Source organism: Perna viridis, chromosome 3 (genome assembly GCF_037379345.1).
Source record: "Perna viridis isolate PV_CMFRI_1.1 ecotype Kerala chromosome 3, ASM3737934v1, whole genome shotgun sequence".
NCBI classification, from domain to species: Eukaryota; Metazoa; Mollusca; class Bivalvia; order Mytilida; family Mytilidae; genus Perna; species Perna viridis.
The window spans coordinates 48,456,514-48,484,369 of NC_142447.1; the positions used below are offsets into that span (position 1 = coordinate 48,456,514).

Below are 27,856 nucleotides of genomic sequence, written 5' to 3' on the forward strand. Positions count from 1 at the left end.
AGCAAATTACATGAAGGAAACCACAGAAAATATGCAAGTACTATTCCTAACAGATGCCCTCTCCGTAATACAAGCACTGACCAACAACAAACTACCACAACTTGAAAGAGCTATTTATTCCATCAAGAGCCTTAAAACTGCCATACAGTGGATACCTTCACATTGTGGAATCAACAGAAATGAAAAAGCAGATAAGCTAGCAAAGGAAGGTGCTCAACAACAGCAAGTTGAAAATCCTGTCTGCTACACAGAGATGAAGACCATCATCAAGTCTCTGCACAATACCCCTCAGAAGCAAGATAGCTACCAACAACTAAAAAGATTTGAGCAAAATACAATCTTCAGGCTCAGGACAGGACACAACAGACTCAACCAACATCTGTACAGAGTTCTGAAGGTCATACCATTACCTATGTGTCCCTGTGGAGAAGCAGAGCAGAATACAGGACACTTTCTGCAGACGTGCAAGTTACACCAGGCACAGAGAGAGAAGAAATGGGATAAACCATCCCCCATTACAGAGAAACTGCATGGATCTGTGGAAGATCTACAGAAGACGGCCAGATTTGTTGAGGAGACTGGCATTCAAGTGTAATGGCGAATGACAAGAAGAAGAAGAATACCAAGTACTTTGACAATTAACAACAAAACATCCCCAAGTTTTAATACCAAGAACCTCGACAATTAACACCAGCCGATAGATCTTCAGGCTTTACTACAATCAACTCTGGCAATTAACAAATAAGAATTCCATGTTTTATTATCACCTACTCCAACAAAGTAAACCAAATCAATTTAATTGTTTTCTCCTTCAAAATTTTCTGAAAAACATTTCTAGAAAAAATATTGCATTTTGCAAACACTTAGTAAAATTTATACTTCACTGCAAAGGGTTCAATGTATAGTAAATCATATCAACAGAATATCATAAAATAAAAGGCCATTTTATCAACAGTGAAAATACATCAATAAAATAATGTTCCAATATAACTTAAATCTTAAATTACTTATGTACTCCCAAAACTCTTTTAATTGATATTCCTGGATAATGTTCATTTGACAATCACAGGTAAACCTCTATGTCAATACCGTAATTTGAAAGTCAGTTTAATAAATAAAACATATCTATACTGATAAGCATCTACCGATATAAGTCTTTGAATATACAATCTAAAACATGACACCAATTCTGACAATAAAGTCTTGGATAACCTTAACCTTGAGCATATATGTAAATACAGCATGTGTGAGGCTTGAGTAGATAGTTGCCTATAGACATATATAATTATCAACTATTCTTTAAATATTTCAGCAGCTTCCAGCCTCTTTCATATTGTAAAGTACTTTAATACAAAACTTTATCAACATCCCAATACAACAATATCCTAAAACCTCATGCAAAAAACAAATATTTATTTTTAAATTAAAAGTAAAATGTAGTCAAACTATTGCAGCACATACAATGATGACGTTCAGGAAATAGCAGATATCCCCTTGATTAAATGACACCTACCTGATGAACTATTACTAAAAGTAAACTGAATAATTGACCACAAGGTTAAGAATTTTCTGTCGTTCCATGGTATCTGTGTCTGATAGAAAGTTTACATCTCCTAGCCAAATATCTAAAGCAGTTCATTAGGTGACAGTCATTTAATCAAGGTAAGATCAACTCTATCTGCTGAACACCATCATTGTATGTGCTGTAAAAATATCATGCAACCTTAAGTCCAGTAGAAAGAGATACCTGTCTACAGACTGATATATAACTGAGACAACAGTATGTCGTCTTTGTCTGATAAGTCTCTTGACTCTCCTATACCTATATATGGCAATTAGAACAAATTAATTATATGTTAGAAACATATTAATTAGAAAGATTTAAAAATTATTAAGCATGTGAAGTATTATTCTGGTAAAGCCTTCAATAGCTTTATAAGTTCCTGTAATATTAGAACGGCTAACATTGACTGCTCATGTAAGTATTGTGAGTGGTTCAGTGCTTTTGTGTCAAATTGCAGTTAACTTGAACCTAAATAAAACTTTAATTTGCCAATAAATTAAACTTTATTGTTGCAAAAAATGGCATACATGTACTGGTACAATTGTGCATGTTATACAAAAAAATAGTCAAAAGCTTCAAATAACTTAATATAAGAACCTGTATATGTACAAGATGTATGGACCAACAGACAGACAAATATGCCTAGAAGCAACCTGAACAACTGCTATAACTTTCAATAAAAAAGGATTTTCATTAAAAAGAATACAGAAATTGAAATCATCATAATTTCAACATTACAATTTCAACTCAATTTTAGTGTTAAAATTTAACAACACAGAATAATAAAGAGCTGCGCTTTAAGCACATGATACGCCCGTTGCCTTATGCTTTTAATGAAGTTATATAATCAACTAGAAATATTGGCAGCCCTGTCAAATACCCTCCCCCACCCCATCCACCCTCCAAAAAAGTGAATAAAAATGCACAAAATATTTGGCACTATCATAACAAGTGGTCTGTTTTCAATGATTTTTCAATTAATAAATTTCTGTGGCCGTTAATGCCATTTTTTAAAGAGTAAAATTTTGACATTTATACAAATTGAACAGGAGCTTATTTCAATAGATATGAACAATTCACCAATGTTTCATAAAAGTTGATGAAAGTGTTTCTGAGTTATTGTCCGAAAGCTTGAAAATCCCCCTTTTTTTAAGTATAAAAATTCATAACACGGAAACAATAAATCCGAAATTTATAAAAATCAAAAGGGAACTTACGTCATAGAAAATGAACAATTCACCAAAGTTTCATAAAAGTTGGTGAAATTGTTTTTGAGTTATTGTCTGAATTGTTGATGACGAACGGACAGACGGAAAGACAACCATATATCATAATACGTCCAGTCTTAGATGGGCATATAATAATTGAATTCTCACCAAAAATTATTCAGAACTTGAGACTATTAAAATTGCCAGCTGTATAAAGTTGGAAGCAATTCAAATAAAGCATTTTTTGTGATAAAACATAACATTAAAAAAAACCACCCCATTAATAAAGAAAAATTAATTAAACTCCAAAACTTAAATGTCTGATATTCAGTCATAATCATACAGACCTCAAGACCATCATACTCCACTATTAAGTTTGATTTTAAGATAAGAAACAACACATGGAAAACAACCAGCTATTTTGGAAGTTCAATAAATGATGAATGGAAATCACCAAAAGTATGCAAAGTTTGGAAATAACCAAAAGTATGCAAAGTTTGGAAATCACCAAAAGTATGCAAAGTTTGGAAATCACCAACAGTATGCAAAGTTTGGAAATCACCAAAAGTATGCAAAGTTTAAGACCAATATAATAAACAATTTTCAAGTTTTAAATAACTCAATTTAAGAAGTTTCAAGTTATCGTGCAACATTTTAACATTTATAAATAAAAAGATTGATGAACAGACAGTAGGACAGGCAGAAGTTTGGGATAATAAGCCTCAGATACTTTTTTATTGAAAAGATATTCTTTCAGTTGAAATTGTATAAAGAATAAAGGTGGAACAATGTTTTTTTTTTTTTTTTTATAAATAGACTGAATAAAAAACAAATCACAACAAATTTTAAGTAACTTTTAGCTTTTGCTGCAGAAAATTCACTAATATTGTTGGTTATTCTGTCATCAATTGATCACCAGTGGAACATCTTTTATTAAAATATTAGTATATTGGAGGTGATAATGTGAGTATTTCTATATCAAATGAAACAAACAAGTACAACTATTTAATGAGATTGTAGTTTGAATTTTTTTTAAAATAACAAAAATACACTGGGAACTACCAATAATACAAATATATGAGTCTGAAAGACACGGTATCATTATATGGTAACTCATACCTATCAAATAATTACATTGTATTTTCTATCACACTGATTCAACTGAATCACAATACTCTTTTTATAAATATTTATTTTTGTGCATAATACCCTGGTCAATCAGAAAAGAAAGATAATATAGCAAGCTCTTGTTGCTGTAGTGATTTAGATAGACAGTGAAAACCAAAAATGCATGAAATTTATTCAAATTTTGTTTTATTTAAAAGTGAAAAAAAGGCCACAACTCCAGGATGAATACATAAACTATGAGCTTAAACACTGTTTTTAAGTTAGAAAAATTTGGTAACACAGTATTTTCATCATCATCTGGAACCAGAAAGCATGACAAAACAGACAAACCTGAAAATCACTTCATCCCCCCTATCTAACAAATCTAACTGAGCATGGGAATATAAACATCAGTGTATCAGTTAAGACAGTAAATGAGATATAAGTATAAAAGATTATGAAAAATACAAAACAAAACAGCATATACCAACCTTGATGGTTCTGGCTTTGGTAATTCTTTTATCAATTTCAGTAGGTCCCTAAAATATCAATAAAATACATTTTCATATTAAAACTTTCACTGAAACTATCCATATACACATACATCTGACTCAGTCTATTTCAAATTTTAATTCTTATTATTTCATGACATGTGGTAACTTCCTGAAATTTAAAACCAAAATCATGTCACGAAAAGTTCAAAATCTAAAATAAAACAGGGTTGTATTGACCATAACTATGTTCAGTGGAAATTTGCAAACTTTTTGGGAATTAGAAATAATGAAGGCAAGTAAAAGAATAACATTTCCATGTTATGCAGTTTTACTCTTTAAAAATTAAAAAATTGTAAAATTAAATGTTAAACAAAGCATAAGTTTTTGAAAAGAATATCAGTGGTTAAAGAACTTTTAAATTTGCAAAAAGACAATAAATAAGCAGTTCATGCAAATTTTAAGAAAAACATATTACTGATCCACTTTTTGCCTATTACTTCTAAATGTTAGGACCATAACCCCTTAAATAAATCAGTGAAATGCTTTGATGGCTTGATATGACTGCAGAAATTGAACCCTTAACAGTTGGGGCAAGTATGGACACAAAATTCGAGATTAATACAGCTCTAAATTTGGATTGAAAACAGGATAAGGATTTGACCAGAATCATATTGCCTAGAAAAACATGATAAAATCAATCCCAGCCTTCTTTATGTGGTTTGGCACCTTGTAACCTTACAGATTCCTAAACATACTTTATTTACTATCTGGACATCAGGAAAATGCTTGTAATATTGCTGACCTCTCTTTGCCCTCCATTCCTAATTGATTCAAGTCTCAACACCCAAAATCAATACAAGCACTTTGTGGTACAATAATATTACATCTTACAATACACATTTATTCACTTACATTTGTATACTCATGGCACAATGCGATAAAATTTCAAAGAGATCCAAAACCTCTTACTCAAGTCATTATAAATACTCAATTCATTTGCCAACACCAAAACCATGAAGACAGCTTAATACTATTATAAGACTGCTAATTATTTGTGGTCCTTTGAAAACTTCCTTTGACCCTAACTCAGTTTCATAGTGATCCACATATTTTTACACCAATTATTGCCTGGAAAGCAGGAAAGGATATGTTTTTGGGCTGTTTCTGACCCTAATTCCTTCACAATTAGGTCATAAGCACCAAAATCAATCCAAAGCTGATTTATATCAGAACCTTGTGATAAAATTTCATAGAAATTTGTACACTATAATTAAATTTCATAAAATGCCCCTTTCTATTCCTTATTCCTTCAAAGAATAGGCTTTAAACCCTAAAGTCAATGCATACACTAACCTTCATTTTTTTATCAAAATTCTCTTACTTGTATTCAAGTGAAAACCAATTGTCTAAAGGATGACAGTGTCATTATATAGCAGCTGAATCTTCATATAATAAGAATAAAAGTCATTTATAATGAAAACTAATAATTTGGTTGTCTGTTAATCAATCTATTACCTTCGTTTGTTCATAGGACAACCAATCTTTGTCAGATCCAAGTCTGTAAGTTCCTGGAAGAAAGCATCTAAAATCCATCATATTGATAATATATTTATATAAATATATAATTAATTATATAAGGGTTTTACTTATACTGTGAACAATAATTGTTCAGAGGTTTCCGATTTTGGTTTTTTTTTTAAAGTTTAGGAAACAACAAATGGGAATTCCCTAATAAAATTTAAATTTTTGTTTGAACAGGTGAAGTCAACTACCATAATATGTCATATCATGGTACATTACAGTAATGTAAATAAATAAAATAACAGAAATTAACAAAACTTATCCTTTCTGTCATTTAAGATGTCATGGCAATATAATCCATACTATTTCATTCTTTACAAATAATATTTTCACATTTAACAAAAGATTTTTCGTCAATATAGTCAATATCAAATCTTCTCAAACAAAGTCAGTGATTTAATATAAGTACTCACAACAAATCTGTTCCCATCAATTCCATGTTCTCTAAACATCCGAACAAATTCTCCAAACCTGTTCTGTAACCAAAAAAAAACAACATTTCTGACAGTAAGGTAACATACAAAATGTACAATGTAGTCATAAGATGGTACGATTCCTGTTTTGGCCAACTATTAGACCAGTAAGTACAGGAAGTTATATAATGCAAGAATATATTTTTGGTCTGTCTGTCTTGAAAGGTATATAGCCTATGTCAATGATTTAACTGTACCTATCTAAATTTAAAATATGATACAATTGAATAAATTAAAAAATGGCAGTATTTCTAAATGTTTATGGTATATATATACTTGTTTTGTAACAAGAATGAAATACATGTACTGTTACAGCCATTGTTACACATGAACTGGTTCATTCAGTTATACATGTACTGATACATCCATGGCTATACATGTACCGTTACATCCATAGTTATACATGTACTGGTACATCTATATTTATACAAATATTGGCACATGCACATTTTAATGTATACCCTTCATTTTAAGTATTCTAATTGGAGAAAACAATGTCAGAAAACAAGTATTGTCTCCTATACAATGAATCATGTATAGACTTTTGTATCCTCTACAATGACTCTTGTATACACTTGCAAGCAAATCTGTTCAGCAAAAATGTTGAAATTTGTTTAAATACAACCTAGTCACCATTTGTTTAAAATTATCTCAACAAAAAGTTGTGAGCTTGATTAAAGACTTCTAGAACATGGCTAATTTTGGTCTTCTCAGTTAAATAAACTGTAATTTATGAAGTATGTTACCCTCACCACATAGAAATCAAAGTGCAGTAATCACTGGAGTTTTTGATCCTTGTGAAAATTGAAGCATGCCCAGAAAGATATAAAATGATACTGTAATAATACATTTGTTATCAGAATTGTTTTTTTTTCTAATATGTATAAACTGAATGTCAATCTTTAGATCAATAGTTAATAGTATTCAACTTTACACACATTTTACAAATTTTGTTTCATTTCACCTATTTCACGAAATTAATTTGAACCAGTACATGTTTAAGAACCATTTAAATTAGGTATTTTGATCCTAAAGGATCAAAACCCCAAAACTACAACAACCTTACATGCTTTCTATCAATCTGGATATAAATGTAGGTATTAGATGGAACCCATATCTGTGGGCCACTATTGTGAAATTTCTCATGATAGACTGATGATACATCATGTTTAGTTTGAAAGGCAAAACAATATCACCCAAGAGATGATCCATTATATTAAAAAAAATCAAGAAACAGGAAGAGTTTTACTTTAAAGTCATATTGTGAAGGTACTTTTATTCGTGGGTAACGATTTCTGTGGCTTAGGGAAAAAATGTTTGTCGTGGATTCCTGAATTTGTGGATTTGAAACTCTGTCTGACAAAAAAAAAATTTCCTTTTGTTTGGAACAAAATCTCGTGGTTTACAGAACCCAGGAAAATTTGTTCCCCACGAACAATAATACTTTTACAGTATTCAAAAACTGTGCAGCTTGAGGCAACCTATCCACATGTTAACAAGCAAAAGTTTGCTACAAAGGGAAGTAAAAATTACAGTCTAGACATGAAGTTGTTGTGTAAATAAAAATCACTAATGGACTGTCAATGTTAAAGGACAAAGATCATCACCCATGGTACATAACGCACTGATTTGATGGAGGTGATGTACCAATATTTTTAATGAACTTCACACATCAACCAGTTTTTATTGGATAGCTAAGGCAATCTAGGCGTTTCATTTTGATAAGACTCTGTCAATGTATCAACAAGTCAGTTCAATGTTGAGATCATGTTTTTATCAAATTCGAAATATAAGCCGCATACATCCGTACATGAACGAGGATGCATGTAAAACTTTGGTCAATTCATTAATTATCCCTCGATTGGATTGTGGCAACACATTACTTTATGGACTACCAGCTTGTGTCATTCAAAGACTACAAAGAGTTCAGAACACTACTGCGCGCGTGGTAACACGAAAAAAGAAACATGAACACATTACTCTGACACTTAAGTCTATCCATTGTTTGCCTGTACAGTACAGGGTGCAATACAAAATTCTGTTGTATGTTTTCAAAGTCCATGAAACAAGAAGCACCACTATATCTAAGTGAACTTGTAAACTTATACAGGCCATCAAGATCATTAAGGTCTGAAACAACTTAACACTTGTAACTCCTTTTGTGAGAACCAAAACCTACGGCAATAGAAGATTCAATAAAGCGGCAGCCTCCCTTTGCAATGCACTACCAAAAGAACTGCATAATGCAAAATCGGTGTCTATCTTCAAAAAGAAGTTAAAAACTCATTTTTTCTGTCAAGCATTCTTCAGCCCTTAAATTCATTTCTGTGATACTTAGTGCCATAGACGTTTGCTTGCTTTTGATTATTGAACCTTTGTTTTAACTGGTGATATGTTTCTGTTATAATGTGTACATTGTATGTTTTACTAGCACATATATTTCTTTTCAAAATTATATTATTTACTGGAAATAGTTAATTTTTAATTTTTTTATAAGATCTCAAATTTTAAACTTCTATTTGATAATTTTTAAATAGCAAACTTATTTTAGACTTTTTACCAAATTTATTCAATATATTTTTACTCAATTTGACCATGATTCATTTATATATCTTCTTGTTTCTGTAAATATTTCCAATTTATGAACTTTAATAATTAACCAGCCAAGTTTTACTACTCTGATATATTTTTGTGTGTTAATGTATTTTATTTTTTATTAGTATGTATATTTTTAAACATGTGATGTGATGTAAAGCGCTTTGAGTAATATTGTTTTAGATTAAGCCCTATAGAAAAATTGTAATAATAAATAATAAATAATAAACAAATGGGTTTAAGGTTTTGGGGAAACACTTAAATAGATCTTTTCTAGCTTGTAAAATACATGTACTACCAAATGAAGACTGATTATCACTTTCTTCCTGTTTTTTACAAATAATACTTATCAAAGAATTAGTGAAAATACCTTATACATGTACATTGTAAGATTACTAGATGTTACAACGTACAATAATTTTAAGCCATTTCTATCCATAATCTACTGTTGAGATATAGACTTAAACAGGAAAATTTTTTCCAAGTACTACAATTTATGTCACACAGAGCAGGTGTCATCAATTGCTAAGTTCTACTGATTACATATTTTATAAAGTACCTTTCAGTAACATGTAACTGAAACTGCCAGTTAAACATCATTACATGTGTAAGGAAGTTGTTTACTACTGAAGTGTACTCGTGTATAAGATCTGTACCAGCATTTTGTAATACATTACTTACAGTTGCATACTACTAACGTAGCATTAACTTCATTATATATTTTCACTTCTTGTTTTTCCAGTTTTTCAAGTAGCAGTCTTTATAAAAATCAGAAAGGAGGGAATTTATGCATGTCAAAAACCCACCAAATTCACTATTCTAATTGAGAAACGGTTACAGACCAGGTAACCAGTCTTAATTTGTGATTCTGTTACAGTGTGTTAATGTATTATATTTTGTTGTCCTTTTGAGATTAAAGTCATATAGAATGTGTATGATTGTGTGATTTTGTTTGACTATATTTAATTTAGTGGGAGAAGAATGTAGGATTCTTTCAAAAATACAGATCTGAATACAAAAAGAATCATCATTACCTATAAATATAGCATGTGTAAACCAAAAAAGCATTGTTGGTTCCCTGGTATGCCATGCATCCTCTCTGCATTGCCATCTTTTAATTTTATATTGACTGGTACTCCAAAAGACATTTTAATGAATGTGATAAGGTATAAATATTTAGACTTAAAAAGTGCTAAGACATTGATGTTAGGAAAAAGTTACCTCTAATTGATAATTACAACTGTAATATTTGGGGTGATTGCAGCAACATACTCTTAACAATATATGTTAAAACAATTGATGAGGGCTATAAAATTATCAATGCTATCATAGAAACAAATTCTTTACCCCCTCCCCCCTTTACCCTTTTCTTCACTATATATACAAATTGGATGTTTGACAATTTATTCTAGAATTAAGAAACATCAATATATCTCACAGAAAAGTTGATGTATCTATCTTCAAATAATTGACATACATTGTAGTCTAACAAGTAATGCTTAAGGAAACCTAACTGTACCAAAATCTAAAACTGACCTCTTCAAGCAATCATTTATACATCTCCAAAATCATACCTGTTCTCCTTTGGAACAGTCCATATAACAGATTTTCCACAGTGATATTGTCTTATGTGGGAGATTTCTAGGTATAAAAACGCAATTTTTTTTATGAAAAAATTCAATTAAATTATAGTATTTTTTGTACAGAAAATCTAGTATTTTTTACCAAAAAACTCCCACAAATCTTACAATTTTAAGTTCAATGTCGGTTTTTAATTAACTGCAACGGTGGGAGAGACATAAATTGGATAGAAAGCACTGAAATTTGTTCAAAAGGGAGATAACTCTTACATTTTGTGCAAAAAATTGGTTGCTTTCTTAGGGAACTGTAAAATCCTTTTCTTAGCCATCCATTGTCAATTTAAAAAACAAGTATTTGTAATTTTGGACATATATATAAACATAACATTTATACAACAAGTTCCATGGGATAAAATTTACCATGTGCCATCTAACATAGGAACTGTCTGTTTCTAAATGGACAGTCTCTTGATACAATCTTAAGGCATTTTTGAAAAACTCACAGTTATAACTTGTAACGAAATTATTATTATTATTATTATTATTATTATTCAAATGGGTTGTACAACACTATTTTTACCAAGTCAGGACCATTTACGGACTTTCCTTTTAGATTATTTCTTTTGACTACTGCCTATATTTTATCAGTTTGGTAATTATATCCTTCATATATTATTTTTTAGTAAATAATTTGGTTTATTCTGGCTATTCACACATTAGAATTTTACCAGAGAATGGTGACACAATAAGTGAATTGTATTGTTGGAATGTTGGTCTCAGAGTTGTCGAAATCTTCTATTGATGGAAATAGTGGTTATACTGCTGCCAGGCAAATGAGAAGATGTCTGGAGTCCATGTTTCTGTGCCTTTCACCTAATACACTGATGTTACTAGTTCAATGATAATTTTCTGTCAGTCTTAGCTTGCAAGCTTAGCATAGTTAGTATATTCTGATATTACAGTATAAGACTATTCATTTTTTTTCAATCAACTAAAATAATTAACAAATATTAAAGACAATATAAACTTATTATCATTTATTGTTTTACATCTTCAATAGATATTGGCTGAAAACTGTAAAAAAAAAAAACCATCATTTTCCTCCTTTCAGGGGCAATAACTCTTACAAGGTGTTGTCTGACCACTTTTATTCCTGGAGACTTTTATAGGTTTTATAATAAAGATCGCCTCAGCAATTAAAAGAATTTGGCTAAACCTAACGGTTTTATGCAAAAAATTACTGTCTGACCCCTATGTTCTATTTTTTAGTAACAGCAGCCAAGTTTTTTGACAGATCAAAAATCCCTAAAACAGTTCTATGCAGGATACCCCAAGAAACATTTATACCAAGTTTGGTTCCAATCAGTCAAGTAGTGTCAGAGGAGAAGAGTTCTGAGCAATTGTTAATGTTGACAGACCACAACTGATGACGACAGATGTCAAGTGACCTAATAAGGAATTAATTATGATTACAACACCTTACATTGTAAAATCATCTATTGTTCTTCCCATATTGGAATAGCCAGAATATGAATTTTTAAAATGTTGGAATAGCCAGAAGACACCAATAACTTGTTTACATGTTATGAAGTAATTTTTTCTTTTCTGTGACATCAATTTATTAGAATGAGAGTCTCAGGAAGATTAATTAGTTTGGAGAAAATGTGTGTGATCTGCTTTAAATTATTAACATCAGCATTGATTGTGGAATTCTAAAATCATAGATTCATTCAAAAGATTTTTTGTCTGGGCCTTAGTGGGATTTTATATTCATTAATTGATTCACAGGATTTTATATTTGTGGATTGATTTTATTTGTATTTTACATTCTTGGACTGAATTGTAGGATTTTATATTGGTGGATGGATTCAAGTCAGATTTCAAATTCATGGACTGATTAAAAGGATCTAATATTTGTTTGTGAGGTTTAATATCATTGGCTTTTATTTTCCTAGATTGATTAGTATGATTTGATATTTGTAGGATTTATATTCATTAATTAGTTCATGGATTTCAAAATTTGTGGATTGATTTATAGTAGGAAATTTGTATTTATTGATTGATTTGTAAAATTTTTAGGGATGGAAACGGCTACTGGCAACCGGTTAACTGTTGCAGGTAAAATGTACAAAATATTGAATATCAAAAGCACTACTATGTGAAACGAACATGTAATATTTTTTTTTATTTTATTCTATTGTAATTTTCAACAGATCATAAATATCCAAATGCTGTTATCTAATTCAGACATGTGAAGGCTATTTAAACAGAGGCTAATCACAACATTAAAAGACTTTTCATAGTTCCCAAAGCATCTACTGCTTGGTTGTCTGAATTGTAGTAAACATTGTCTTGCACTCTTTAATGACCATAACAGTAACTGGAAGAAGTGAAAATGCTGCTGTCTATAGCTTAGTCTTATTTTAAGAGAACATGTAAAATGCAAACTTTGACTTTGAACTAGCATACTCAGGTGTAAAAAGCAATGTGCTAAACCATCTAAAGTTGAAACACACATCAGAATTTTTGCAGGCCCCGAAAAAAGCAAAATAGTTGTCAATGAATTAATTTGTAAACTTGTCAAAAACTTTCACCATCACAACTGGAACTCATTCCATATGTGATAGTTGTTATGATTCTATTGGATTATTTACCACTACGCATTGATGAGGGGTGAGCATTTTCATACATATATACTAGTATAAAGTTTAATCCACTAATATGTGTATTTTATACATCAAACCAAATAGAAAACAATATGGGAAATTTCCTTTTAACTGCCTTGTTAACAAATTCTACTGATTAACTGTTAAATCAATCGAAAATTCAAACAGTTAACCAGTTAGTAATTTCAGTTCATTTTGACAACCCTAAATATTTTATATTCCTGGATTTGGCAATTATGTTATTTTTTTAATGCAAAATCAGTATTTCATTGGGTTTTTAATGGTTTGATCAAACTACAAAAATTTGCATGCATGAACTCTATTACAGTATAGTCATAGCAAGATCATACAGTCTGTAAACAGGATATCATTTTGTTTCTTCAAGACTGCTGAAATTTCTGAAAGGTGGAAAACCCATCAAGATTCAAGAACCTAGTATGCTAACAAAAAAAATATTATGCAGTAAGTATAAAATTGCAGCCCTCATTGCAAGAACAATTCTTTGCAATCACACATTTCAGTCATACATATAAAGCATATTCATAATCCATAGGGTTCAACAATTTAAAGCAAAACCACTTTTCCTATATCTACAAAATATAATTAACATTGTCATAAAATAGATGAAACTGTAAGGCAAAAGTGACTTAGAAGACTACTTCAGTCTTGGACTTATTTTAGTCCAAATATGTATAGATCATGGACCCTTTGTGGACCATGAACCATACTATTGAATATTTAAGTTTTTATTTCATTAAATCAATGATAAGTGCATGGTAACAAAAGAACTTTGAGGAAATCTGAATTGTAGGGAAAAACATTCAAGTTTGAAAGAGTTGTTCAATCTCATGTTCATGAACATGATTATATAAGAGATCAAATAATTATTTTAAACATATTTTTTCTCATTCTTCTTTTTTACATTTTATATTCTATTATATTACTTTTTAAGTTGTTATATATTAAATAAGAGTAACAACAAGATTACTGAACACTAATCCAATTCATAATCAAGTCAAGTCTAAAATAAATCTGGCAAAATAGATATTACACCACCAGAGCAGCTGGTACCACCATGATCCTGACTTCGTACAGACATTTCAAAAGAAATGGTGGTTAAATCAAGGTTTTACCGCACATTAAATCTCCCTCTTCTATTGCAGCGTGAAGATACCAATGGTGATTAGAAAGCATTTGCAGGCTATTGTCATAATCAGTAAATCAATGGTCACATCAGCACAAAGAACAATTTACAAAAAACAATTATTACTCATTGTTTTAGAAGAAACTGAGTATTTCCTCATACCCCTAATTCAGGAGTCTGTTACACAGATATTTATGGTGTTCAAGGAAATCTGAGTAGTTAGTACTTGTTCTAGCATTATTGCGAATCAACAGTGCAGGTACAGGGATTGAATTTAAGAAATTTTTCCACTAGTGAAATTTATCAAGTACTGAAAATTTACACTTTTATTTAATTTTTTTTGGTAATTTCTGGACTTTACCTATATGACATATTGAATGCCACTAGCAAATTTTAGCAAATCGAAATTTCTACCATAAAAATTGAATTTCAATTTACATTTAGCAAGTATTTCACCTTAATTTCGATCACTGAGGTACAGAAAATTTATGATATTAAATTTAAAGTTGTCTCTTTTATCATAAATCTTAGTGCTGAGATGACCACTGTTGTCAATTTCAAGATATAGGTCATAAAAAGATGCAGAACAAGCTGTTTCTGTAGTCTCCTTCATCTGGAGCTTTGGCGGATATATTGGTGGTAACCATGCATGTATAAAAAAGGGTTGTTGATGGACAATACATTGTCAAAATATCTGTATGTAAAGTTAAAGGATTTAGCATCTTTAAAATTTTTATTGTTTTTACGAGATTCTGAAGAAATTCAGTTTCATATGAATATAAAAATTAATCGGCTAGGAGAGGAGCACAATTAGTGCCCGTTGGAAGGGGTAGTTCATGATTGTCTTCATTTTAAGACAGTATCAACGGCATGCAATATTGAAAATAAATTTGCTGGTTACATGTTGTACCGTATGTGTCATGGTCTATACTTCACAGAAAAGTGTACTTTTTAGTTAAAAAAGAAAAAAAACTTTAAAAATTAAGAAAAGTGAAAAAAAAGAATGTTGTCATACCTCCCCAAGCCAGTTACAAACATCATTAATTGTGAACCTCATCAACTGATTATAATCTGGAAGAATTCGGGATGACATATTTTGTGTGTGTTAATCTTTACAGATTACTTCTCTTTTCATTTCAACTTCCTTGTCTAAATATCTCATGCATATTCATTTTTTTTTTCAGAAGGAGTTATCGTTCCTGTCTTCAAAATTCTATTTCCTGTTGACAATTTTCACGTGGTAGAAGCAGAAAATGATAATTTTCTTTTAAAATGCAACACGACGATGTAAGTGATTTTCAAAGGTTGAATCTCAATAGAACAGACATTAGCGAATTTTCTGCGTAGTATTTATTTTTCAAATTGAACGTAACTTACAGTTACATGTTTATAATATAACTATAAGAAGAAAAACACACAGTCCACACATATTAAACATGTCAAATGCAAACTCTAAAAAACCGTATCACAACACCACAGACCAGTTACAAACATCAATCAGTAATTATGAATCTTATCAAGTGATTATAATCTTGAAGAATTCGGCATGACACATTTTTCTTTTTTTAATTTTCGGTGAATATAAAAAAAAGAGTTTATAAGATTCTTTTGGTTTGTGCCAAATTGTGGTGAGTGGACATGCACACTAACAAGAGGAAAATTCTGTTGCTGTACTCAAAGCCCCCACAATACAGATGTATATGCTAAACATGCTCATTGATTACCTATCAGTTAAGATTCTGGGTATGTTCTTCCCAATATTGTTTCACACAGTGACACCAGAGTGGGTTTCACCCTATTCCGTGTTCGCTCTGTTGGAGTGGTTTCACACTTGTTTTCTGTACATTTATTCCTGGACTTGACTACAAAAGTGAGTGGTCTTTGCTTATGTCTTTGTTTTGACAATTTTCTCATTTTTTAGTTCACCTGGCCTAAAGGCTGTGCAAGCTATTGTCATCACTTTGCATCTGTTGTTGTTATCTTTTTTTACTTTTTATGAGCAACTCGGCAGGTGTTTCTAGAAAAGCAGAGGATGCTTACCCTACAGGTGCACCTGGTCCATGCTCCCAGGTTTTAGTGGAGTTCAAGTTTTTCATTTGCTTTTGTTACTTTGTATGTATCATTTTAGTAACTTTATGTTCTTTGTTGTGTATGTCTGTTTTTCATGTCTGATCTTTGTCCCTGGATTACATTCTTTTGATTACCACTATAACCTTGGTTCCCTTGATTACTTTTTCAGACATCTTCTGCTCTGAAACTGCTTGACCAATTGGAATAAAACTTGCCATGGTTGTTCCTTAAGTAATCCTGTACAAACTGATCATTTAAAAAACATGGCCACTCTTACTAAAAATAGAACATAGGGGTCAAAACACAGTTTTTTGCAAATAACTGAAAAAACAATGAATTTGGCAAAATTCAGACAATAGGCAATATTGTTCACCAGTAGGAGACAGACCTATGCCGAAATTTTCAAAATGATTCATGGCCTGATGTACCAGTATTTCATTACCTATTTGTAGGATGTAGGACTTATGGCCCTTGAAACAGATTTTTTTGTAGTTTTCACGCTTACAATTTGATAATCATCTTCTCTGAAACCATATGCAAAAATTAATGAAAGTTGGCAAAATTGTTCCTTAAGGTATCCTGCACAAACTGATCGTATAAAGTTTTTGAAACTTCTAAAAACTTGGCCACTCCTACTTAATAAGGGTAACAACAAAATTACCAAACACTAATCTGATTTATAATCAAGTCAAGTCCAAAATAAATGTGGCAAATAGATATTACACCACTGGAGCAGCTGGTACCACAGTGGTCCTGATTGGTACAGGCACTTCAAACGAAATTTTGGGTTCAATCTAGTTTTTTACAGCATGCAAAAAATAGAACAAAGGGGGCAAAAAACAGTTTTTTGCAAATAACTCAAAAACCATTGAATATAGTAAAATTCTGAAGGAGGGTAATATTGTTCACCATCAGAAGACGGACCTATGCCGAAATTTTCAAAATGAGTTATATAATTAGCAAAGATTTTATGAAGTAGGTATTGGTCTGTGTGATAATTATGTGTACTGGTGTGTTTGCTCACAGGCTTCTATGAAGATGATAATTGGAAGATGGATAGGCAAAGGCAAACCTACTAGAAAAATCACAAGACTAGACATTCCTTCAATACCCTCCAATATCCTGCTTTGTGACTGGGATTGCATCGGTCCATCCATCTCCCAAATATCACTTCATAATAGCCTTTGGTTCTTCTAATAACTTGTTGGTCTAGAAGCAATGAAAGGCTGCAAATTTGATAATTTACTTAGCAGAAGTTAAACCCCTTCCCTGCTTTTACATCTTTGGCAACACCTCCTACACTAAATTCAACACTAGACCACTGTGTCAACTAAGCTATTTATACTTTTCATAATGAGTGAAAGTTGAATATCTCAAGTCAACTCAAGTTATTTAATTTCAGCATCATAACAAACAAGCCTAGACAAATCACAATGACAAGACAATTTTTTAATATCACTAGTTTATATCACATCTTCCATGTGTGATATTGCAAATTTGTTTAATAGATTTAGATATAACAACAAAATCATTGAGAAATAAAAATGTACTTAGCATAAACTGGGTGTCATTGATTTTTTCCTTTAATTTCTATTTTAACACAGAAAACACAAATAACTAGAGAGGGTTTAAAGCTTACCATAGATATAGTGCTCATACTTACCTTACATTTAACTGTTAAGGGATGGTCACATTTTTGTCTACTTTTAAAACCAAAGTCTGCTTTCAAATCTAAAGCAGGTTTTTAAGGGTTGAGCATCTAAAGTGTATCAAGCCCTGTCCCATTGGAACATTATGGGTTTTTTCTTTGTACAAGGGACATTCCCTTTCAGGAAAACATTATAGTGCTTTCTTTTATTTCTAGGTTATTTGGAGTGTTATAAATGGATCATTTTGTTCCTTCAAAGTGAAGTAAGTATGATAATAACCTCTTTTTTTTAATGTTCATGATATAATTTACATTCTATTTTGAAAACCATATTAATTAACTTAAGTTATTGCTGTTACTAAATGTCTGTGTTTTTATCGAAAAAAAATCTTGAAACTAATGTTTGTAGACCGAACTTTGATTAATTTATCTTAATGAACTATTTACATTTACCAAAAAAAAAATAAGTAGTGAAAATAAACTCCCTCTTGGGTAACTTTTAAATCCTTATATACTTGCATTTATTGCTGTTGTGACATGAACTCCATTAAATATCTTCATTTTCAGGATATTTGTATATCGATAAGACCATCCTTAAAAAATGTTTGTTTGCAGTTTATTGACTTACAATTTTCTATGTGACTAGATAGGTAGGTGATTTTTTTTTCTCTCAAAAATGCCAAAATGTTAAGCCATTGTGCTAAAAATAGAATTAAAAAAAAATGAGTTGGTAGGATTTTAATAAGTATGTCCATAAACAGCAAACCAACAATTTTTAAAGGTTTGCCTCAAACTCATTGTATTTTTAAAAGAATAAATTGAATGAAACATGCATTATCTGTGCCTATTACACAGAAGTAAGGTTCTTCCCAAGTCAAGATCTAGGATGCACAAGTATACAAATAAAATTGTAAATATTTTCTTTATTTTTAATTAATGAATATTGACGACCTTCTGAAACCCTTGAATACAGAACATACTGTACTTCTCAATTTATATCTTATTTTACCCAAATTAAATGGTTTTTAGGTACATTCTTTTTTTGCAATTGGGGACTTTTTTTTTAAAAATGGACAGTCAAGGCAATGCATACTTGATAATAATACAGTTTTAAGAAAACAATTTTTTTTTATTGTTCCATATTTTTCTGGGTCAAGGTCATGCTTTCCCTGCTCAAAAACTAATTTCTTTTCACTTTATATGTATTCTCCCTTAAAATGAAGATTGGGAGGACCTCCACCAGATGTCACAGGAACAAGGAAAAGTATACAAATAATTTGGAATGAAACACCTGTTTCCCTAGTATGTGTATTTTTTTAATTCTAAAATTAATACCGAAACAATGAATTTGCATGAAAAATCACATTTTCACACATTTTTTGAGAAAGTAAAGAAATGCATTATGAAGTATGCAAAGTATAAAAACATTTCAGTTTATAATGTATTGAAATAATAAATATATTTTTGGCATTCTGACATGTGTATATGCATGTCATGGGTCTTGACAGAGGAAGAACCTTAAATGGCTTCTAATAATGATATTTGAATTCAATTTTTTTTTTTATTTCAGAGCTAAAACACAGAAATTTTGTAGAAATGAATATAGCTTAACAGGTTTATGCAATAGGTCATCTTGTCCACTTGCCAATAGTCAGTATGCTACGGTCAGAGAAGAAAAAGGTCATTCTCCTATAGATTAATTGTGTTTTATTGACTTTATTTTTCTTACTTTGACCATAAAAAATATAGATCTATTTACAGTTAAAACAGTGTCAGTAGATGGGCATTTTCATATCTTTTTTTAACACAGGTTTCACCTTTACTTCAACCAAATCATTAGTCTTGGTGTAAAATTTTATGGTTCTCCTCTCCATGTGCCCTTTTTGTATACATCCATCTTCATTTTAAGTCTATTAGGAAATGCTTTAATAAAAGTCTTGCTGTCCATATGACAACACTTATTTAATAGCAGGGCTATACCACTAATTGACATGGCCTAGGCCATGATGACTTTTTTTGTTAACAACTGGACTGCCAATACCCTTTGACAAAAGTGTAACCCTCTGGTTAACTCAAATATCAGAATGACTTTAATGAAGTATACTTCCCTTTTTAACTGGAAATTATCAATTTTTATTTTTTTACAATGTTTTGCAGATAAAATAAAAACAGACATATATTTTTGTTTGGCCTTATGATTTCTTCTCTTTTTCATACTTTGATGTTATTCAGTATATTATCATTGTGTCAAATAGATTAATTATGCTATAAAATGAGCTTACAAAATATTGTGAATTCCTGTTTTAACGAACTATATTCTGTACTTCATTTTACAAGAAGTCTTAACCCATTGTGCACTTCTTATTTTTTATCCAAATCAGTTTGGAGGTCAAAAGATGCAAGTTATTGAATGAGGGAGTAGGAACATCATTTTTTTAGCATTGCTCACAGTTTTTTCTAGTTCATAATAAAATTTATGGGTGTTATATTAAGTCCTTTTTAAGTCAGTCTAAGGAATATTGAAACCTTCCAGAATAATTTGTCCTATCCTTATTCATTGTTTGAGCATATAAATTATAAAAAACATAAACTAAAACCAGAATGATGACTTATGTAATGTATCTGTGTTGACATTTGGACAAACAAGTTTATAGTAAGTGGTCATTACATATATTTTGGATTACTAGATGGCGGACTCAAATTTAAATAGTACTTTATTTTCATGAAATAAAAAATGGATGACATAAAACTTTCTCACATACACTTTTTTACAATATAATAAATAAAACAATACAAAAATATGTTCATAGTAAACTATATTTTGTCTTTTCATATTACTTCAACCAGTTGTAATCTGAATTGACTTCATGTGCCTTAATTAGTTAATGTCATGGTATGTTTGGGTTTTTATACTTAATTTATCTTTACTATTTTAGGTGTGTGCTACTTGTATATGAAAACGATAGAAAGGGCTGCCTTTCCTAGAAGATTATGGGAGAAAGTAAAACTGTCCAGAAATTATGAAAAAGCTTTAGAACAGATTAATCATCATCTTATGTACTGGCCAAAGTAAGCTCTCTAAAGACTATTGAAACATAATTTATGAATATCAAAATATGCGTGGTTGATTTCTTTTGTTAATAGACTCTAAAATTATTTTAAGTATGTCAATAATTGGTTCCATAAAGTCAGTGTATTACCAGGGTCTAATCTAGACATTGATGACAAGGAGAAGTTTGAGTAAATTCTGTTTGAAAAATAACAATATTGACATTTCTTTCTATATAATCTACCACAAAAACTCCCTGTCAAATACAAATGGGAGAAGTCAGCACAAACATGGAGAAGTTTTTGTTCCTTTCTCCCTCTAGATTAGGCCCTGATAACAATGTATATTTTCGGATATTTTTCAACAAGTTAGGACATACACTCATAAAATTTCATCTCAACTTCAAAATTGATGCTTATTATGATATATTGTTATATCAACACACTAAGTGTTTTTGGAGCAAACATATTGTTTTTACTCCTATTCTTCATTTTTTCTACAGCATGAATTTTTCTGACCTTTTTTCACAGAGGTGGTAAGACTAAACAATACAAAAATGCCACTATTTGATGTAATATGTCAGACTTTTGAAATAGTCACAATTACCATGAAAATGGGCCTTTATCAATGACCTTTAAGAGTCATCTAACGAAACGTTATAAAATTTTATTCAGATAGATATTTGTGAGACAAATGTTTTATCTACATATTGCTACTATGACAAAGATAATATTGCCATTGTAGCAGAAAATAGTGAATAAGCTTTAAAGGCCATTTCCTCTATGATAGCTCAATTAATCTTTAATAGTACAGCAATTTAAAAAAGAGTCCATTACTGAATATTTTTAAATTCATTGAGACCTTTTTTTTCAAAATCCTAAATGCTAAACAAATTGATTATTTTGGACTTGGTTGATAAGAGTTGGTTTGGGGAAACATTGATAATGGTGTCACTCAAATCTAAGAGTTGGTTTGATGAAACATTTGTAATGGTGTCATTCAAATCTAAAAGTTGATTTGGTGAAACATTTGTAATGGTGTCACTCAAATCTAAAAGTCGGTTTGTTGAAGCATCGGTAATGGTGTCACTCAAATCTGAAAGTTGGTTTGGTGAAACATTGGTAATGGTGACACTCAAGTCTAAAAGTTGGTTTGGTGAAACATCGGTAATGGTGTCACTCAAATCTAAAAGTTGGTTTGGTGAAACATCGGTAATGGTGTCACTCAAATCTAGAAGTTGGTTTGGTGAAACATCGGTAATAGTGTCAATCAGATCAGTAGTAGTTTGATATGTTGGTTTTTTTTTCAGATTTGTAAAGCATAAATGTAAACAAAGATTTACCAAGATCACACAGTATTTAATTAAAATCCGAAAGCTTACATTAAAAAGACAGTGAGTATTACATGATATTTAAATTTTACTGATTTGTTGTTTTATACTAGATAAGTTCAAAGTAAATGTGGGTAGAAAATATGCCATATTACCAGGAAATTTTGATCCCCCAAAATTGTGAGAGTTTAAACTTAGAAATTCTCCAAAATATATACTATGGAAGCACCTTGTTAGCATAACTCCCCTGGATCTACTCAATCTAACTCCATGAAACTTGGCAGGTAACAAGGACTTTATTTGTAGTTGTACATATCACAAGGACATATTGTTGGATTTTCGTACTTCAATACTATTGAAGCAGCTTTTCAGCAAACTACCTGGAACTACACAACTGAATTCCATTATATTAAGTAGATGCAAGGATACCATGTAAAGTCTGTATCTATACCACGAAATTATTAACCCCCAGAATGGATGGCAGTTAAGCCCCATTGAAATTATTATTGTCTATAAATACACTGCTGAAGAATCAGACATAGCATGCATTTTTTTTTTGAGGGGGGGGGACTTTGTCTTAACAGTATGGAATAATACCTGTAACCTTGCTATAGTACTTCTTGTCTCATCATTAATAAGTGTTCATTTTTACTTATCCAAGCTCAATTTTATTTCTTACCTGGTAATAGATTTTTTCTTACATTTACTACAGTTCAGGGGACATTTTTGAACACGAAACAAACTTTAGTTGTTTTTATTTTACAAACTGGAGAATCTATTTAAATAAAAAACACAAAATGCACAATTAAGAATTGATGCTAAAAATTCACTCTCATCTGATACTTTTTGAATTTTAGAAAAAAAAAAGATGCAATATATTATGAAACACATAAATGTAATGTCAATTTATTGATGCCACTGTTTATATTTCAGGAAAAAGCTTGTACCTTTGAGTAGAAAGGTGGAGAGAAGAGAAAAAAGAAGAGAGGTTTGTATGGAGCGATTTAGTATTGAAACTTCTTTTAACCATTTTATAAGTTAATCTAGTTTTATAACTGGGAATTTCTTCCACTATATTTTATACTGATAATAGGAACTTAAGGCCTAAAATCGCCTAGGTTCTCAAGCCCTTGATTTTTTTTGCAAATGGATGAGGGAAGGGTTTTTTTCCCTTCTTCTGATCAGTAACATTGATGATAAATTTATTTTTTTACACTGCTACAATGTTACTACATGTGGTCTACTTACCATTTCAGAGAAATAATTGTAGAGTGTTGTCTGTTGAAGGTGAAGACCTCAAGTAATGCAAAATTGGTCTATTATAAGTGCTATTTCCCAATAAGACTTTCATAATCAATGTCAGTAATAATTTCTTCTAAACAGTTATTTGTATCTTTCCATTAGCCACATGGGTATATGTGGGGTATGCTTCAGGCTGGATATTTAAAAATCTACATTCTGACAATGATTTTAAAAAATGACAATGATAAAAAAACAAAAATAAATCGTTTACAGAGAGGTTTCTTTCTGGATGAATTGAAGCCTAAAAAAAGTACATTTTTTATTGCCTAACCTGTATATTTCACATTTTGAATTCACTGAATTGATTTCACTCTCTGACTTAGTTCCATCAAAATGTTGCAAGACTTCCCTGGTCTGATTCTGTTGATTTTTTATGTGATTGTTAAAATAAATGTATTTATGTATCATTCTTCACAGTTAATGTACTTAAAGTAACTAAAACATCTCCTGATCATGAATTCCATCACAATGTTAATATGCCTAGATGTATAGAATTTATTAAATAGATTTAGATGTTAATTGGTCTTTTTTTATCATACTTGTAGGAGAAAGCATTGGTGGCAGCTCAGCTAGACAATGCCATAGAAAAAGAATTATTAGAGAGGTTGAAACAGGGAACTGTAAGTTACAGTTGTAATGAGAACAAATAATTCCTCTGAGGGAAGATTACTGGGATCAACCAAATCAAAATTTTCAAAATATTCAATATCTGAGGTTTCATTTATTTTCATGTTTTCAATTTGGTTATATTTAAGGATAAATACAAAACTGTTTGCCTTCATAAAATGTCTAGTTTGATTTGCCAAATCTTAATTTTTTATAGGTATTAACTGTCTACCATTTAAAAATATCCATTGAAATTTTATTATTTTAAACTATTGATATTGTTTCAAAACCAAGGGCTTAACTGATTTAGTATGATTATATTTATAGACAAAAATATAATTTCAGTATGGTGATATCTACAATTTCCCATCTCATGCTTTTGACAAAGTTATAGGAGAGGAGGAAGTAGAGAGTGAGTCAGAATCTGAGACAGAGAAAGATCAAGAGGGTGAAGAGGAACTTTTAGAGGTATGTATTATACTAACAAAGTAGTTACATTAGTTTCATAAGTTTTGTACATTATTGTATTAAATTGTGATAAATAATTTCCTTCTAGTTGTTCATAGTAAATTCCTTTGCACAGAGAAGTTTCTTTTAGCTAATATCCATTCCTCATCACAAAAAATCTATGTACCCCGCATACCAAAGGGTTTATAGAATACTTCAGTCTGTCCAATCAAACTTGAGGATGTAACTTCTTGGAAAACTTTTGATGGATTTTGTTAAAATTTTGTAGAATTGTTATCACCATTTGTAGTTTCTTTGACAAATTTCACAGGAGTTATGGGACTGTTGAATTTGTACATGTTACACTAACTTAACACACTGTAGATGCAGCTGTTCAGATACTGCGCAATAGATTTTGTTCCAATTTCATTGGATTGTTAGTCACCATATGTAGTTGATCATATTACACAGCCATTTTGATTCGACAAATTTTACAGGAGTTATGGGACTTCTGCATTTCTACTTTTTTCGGCAGTGGGTAATATATGGCGACCAGTTGCATGTCTAGATTGAAAGTAGATTTTTTTTTCCCCTAGTTTTACTGTACTGATATAAAAGCTTGTCTCCTATGTGGTTAAACTTCCTTGCCTTAGTTCTGTAGATACAGTTCTTTGTAAAGTTCAGAAACTAAAAAAGTTGGCTTGAGAGAAGAGTTGTCCTATAAATTGGCTTTGTTGTTTATTTCAGACTGATGATGAAATAGAATATGTAGCTGAAGATGAAATAGAAGAAAGTGATCTTTCAGATATTGAGGTAATGTCATTTATAGTTGGATGAAAAGTTGGTTTATTTTTATTGTTTTTAAACTGATTTTCATGAGAAAATAGTTAGTTGTTAATTTGATGTCAGATGTATGGTTTGGGAGAGGCCATTGGACAGTCTTTAAAATTTGTCAGTACTTTGACTTAAGCAGCCTTTAACAGAATCTTTTCTAAATCTGATAAGTTGTTTCCTGAAGCATAAAGAATATCTTTATTGTTATTATCACTCTAATTTTGAGTTACCGTTGTTGGACACGCAGGAAAATCTGATTTGCTGTCAATATGACAGCCTCCTGATTCAGATTGAATCATTAAATTATACTTTAAAAACAGATGCTTAAATTGAAACATTTGATTCACAGGACCGACTAGCAATTGGAGGAGACTCAGACAGTAGTGATGAAGGTAGTTCTGAAGAGGAATCCAGGAAAGTAAAGGGCAAACGAAAGAGACCTAAAGTGGAAATAGAATATGAACATGAAATAGATCAACCATCTACATCAAAACTGAAAACTAAATCATGATCTATGTCAATCTATAAATGATCTGTTCTCTTGATTTGTAAATAAACTTCTTATGATGAACTCTGAATTAGATCATATTTCATTGGCATAGGATTCAGTGGTTTTTTTTATAAAAAGCCAACAAATTTGCTGATATATAATGGTATTGCCTGTTGTCATTGGTATTGTCATTATTGTCTGGCGGCCTTAAACAATTGGTTTTTGGACAGAATATTGTGTAAAAGTGTATAGATTTCTATGAAATTTTGCCATAATGTGCAAACCACAGAAGAAAATCTAGCATTGATTTTGAGAGATTTGACTTTAACCATTAAGTAATACAGTAAAACTTCTCCAAACCGGACCCTCAGAAAAGCGGTCTTCTCTTCAAACCGGCCATTTTCAAAAGTCCCGGCCAATATACCTTAAAACCTGTGTGTTTTGTCTTCTATCGTCTGGCCACCACCTAAAACTGTACATCGGCCGGTTTTTCACACTTTTAGTTATATATTTCAAATAAAAACAACTTCTCAATTCCGGCCGCCCGCTTATTGTTCACCTGTAATAAATGTGTCCGCAAAACTGTTAATGATTATGTAGTATTACGTAAATAATAATTCATTCACTGACCAGTTTGCATTTCATCAGTGGACAGATGATAATTGAAGGGGACAGTAGTTTTAATAACAAATTTAATCCAGACATTACATTTTGTCACTGGTTGGCAGTTAATTGGTGTGTACACACGTCAGGCAACCGGGGTCATTTGATAGTTCGATCTTTAGGATATTTTAACTGTCAATTAATGTGACCTGTACCCAAGCCAAAACAACATAGGGGGTGAAATTATTAGACTTTGTTGAAAGGTAATTAACGGAAACAATACAAATAATTAATTACCATCAATAGCCCTTTGATCTTTAATACACATTCTTTCAAAACTGTGCACATTATTTGGTCGGCAGTACCGTTTGTAAAATCAAATCATTTACAAATGATGCAAGCTTTGAAATGTAATAAAAGGCCAAAAGTTTTGAATTGGCATTATACATGTCTCGACCAACAAACTGACAAGGTGTAGGGTTATAGAACACATTAATGGAAACTGCTCTTAGAATGCATTGCCATTTTTCACAAAACCGGCCACCTCTATAAACCGGCCATTTTTTCTTGTCCCAATGGTGGCCAGTTTGGAGAAGTTTCATTTTAAAGGGAATGAAGCAAGATTATAACCTTAGTGTGATTATCTCTGAAATTTTACCACAAGGTACCATACTACAAAAGAAATAAACATTTTTTTCAACTTTGTATTAATTTTTTGTACTATTTGCAAATTGAAAGTTCTTCTACCATTTTCATTCTGATATACTGTGTCAAACATTAAATCATGATCCTAGTTTGGACTGTTGAGGGTTTGACCTATGTCTTATCAAGCTGTGTCATGTGTTGTATTCTATTGAAGAAGGAAGACCTATTGTTTTGGTGTGCATTTTCTTCTTGTCTTGTTTTTAGCTCACCTGCTGAAAGGCCAAGTAAGCTTATTCCACCACCTGGCGTATGTCATCGTTGTGGACAAATTTTCGAAGATCTTCTCTGAAACGACTAGACTGACAGGATGTAAACTTGCTATGATTGTTTCTTAGAGTATTGTGTTCAAAATGACCATTT

General features: G+C 31.0%; 2 protein-coding genes across 25 annotated transcripts in view; one reads left to right on the forward strand and one right to left on the reverse strand.

Moving 5' to 3' along the window:
• The window catches only part of LOC148622678 (uncharacterized), a 58,918-nt gene extending 43,332 nt beyond the window's left edge, over positions 1-15,586 (reverse strand). For all 24 annotated transcript variants that reach the window (XR_015920681.1, XM_088572724.1, XM_088572710.1 and 21 more), the window contains exons 1-4: positions 15,428-15,586; positions 6,368-6,430; positions 5,889-5,941; positions 4,371-4,418 (exon numbers count right to left, since the gene is read on the reverse strand). Coding sequence is in view for 23 of the 24 variants with exons in the window: in XM_088572724.1 (XP_088428850.1) it covers positions 4,371-4,418; positions 5,889-5,941; positions 6,368-6,430; positions 15,428-15,505 (242 nt within the window). In the remaining variant the exon portion in view is untranslated. The remainder of the gene's footprint in view (positions 1-4,370; positions 4,419-5,888; positions 5,942-6,367; positions 6,431-15,427) is intronic.
• Positions 15,587-15,601: 15 nt separating this feature from the next.
• Positions 15,602-26,276, forward strand: LOC148622679 (protein MAK16 homolog A-like). Its single transcript, XM_088572733.1, has 10 exons — positions 15,602-15,699; positions 18,347-18,393; positions 19,701-19,810; positions 21,067-21,199; positions 22,489-22,572; positions 23,443-23,497; positions 24,357-24,431; positions 24,763-24,885; positions 25,612-25,677; positions 26,048-26,276. Exons 1-10 carry the CDS (start codon positions 15,685-15,687, stop codon positions 26,207-26,209), a joined length of 870 nt encoding a protein of 289 aa, XP_088428859.1. The 5' UTR covers positions 15,602-15,684; the 3' UTR covers positions 26,210-26,276.
• The last annotated feature ends 1,580 nt before the right edge of the window (positions 26,277-27,856 follow it).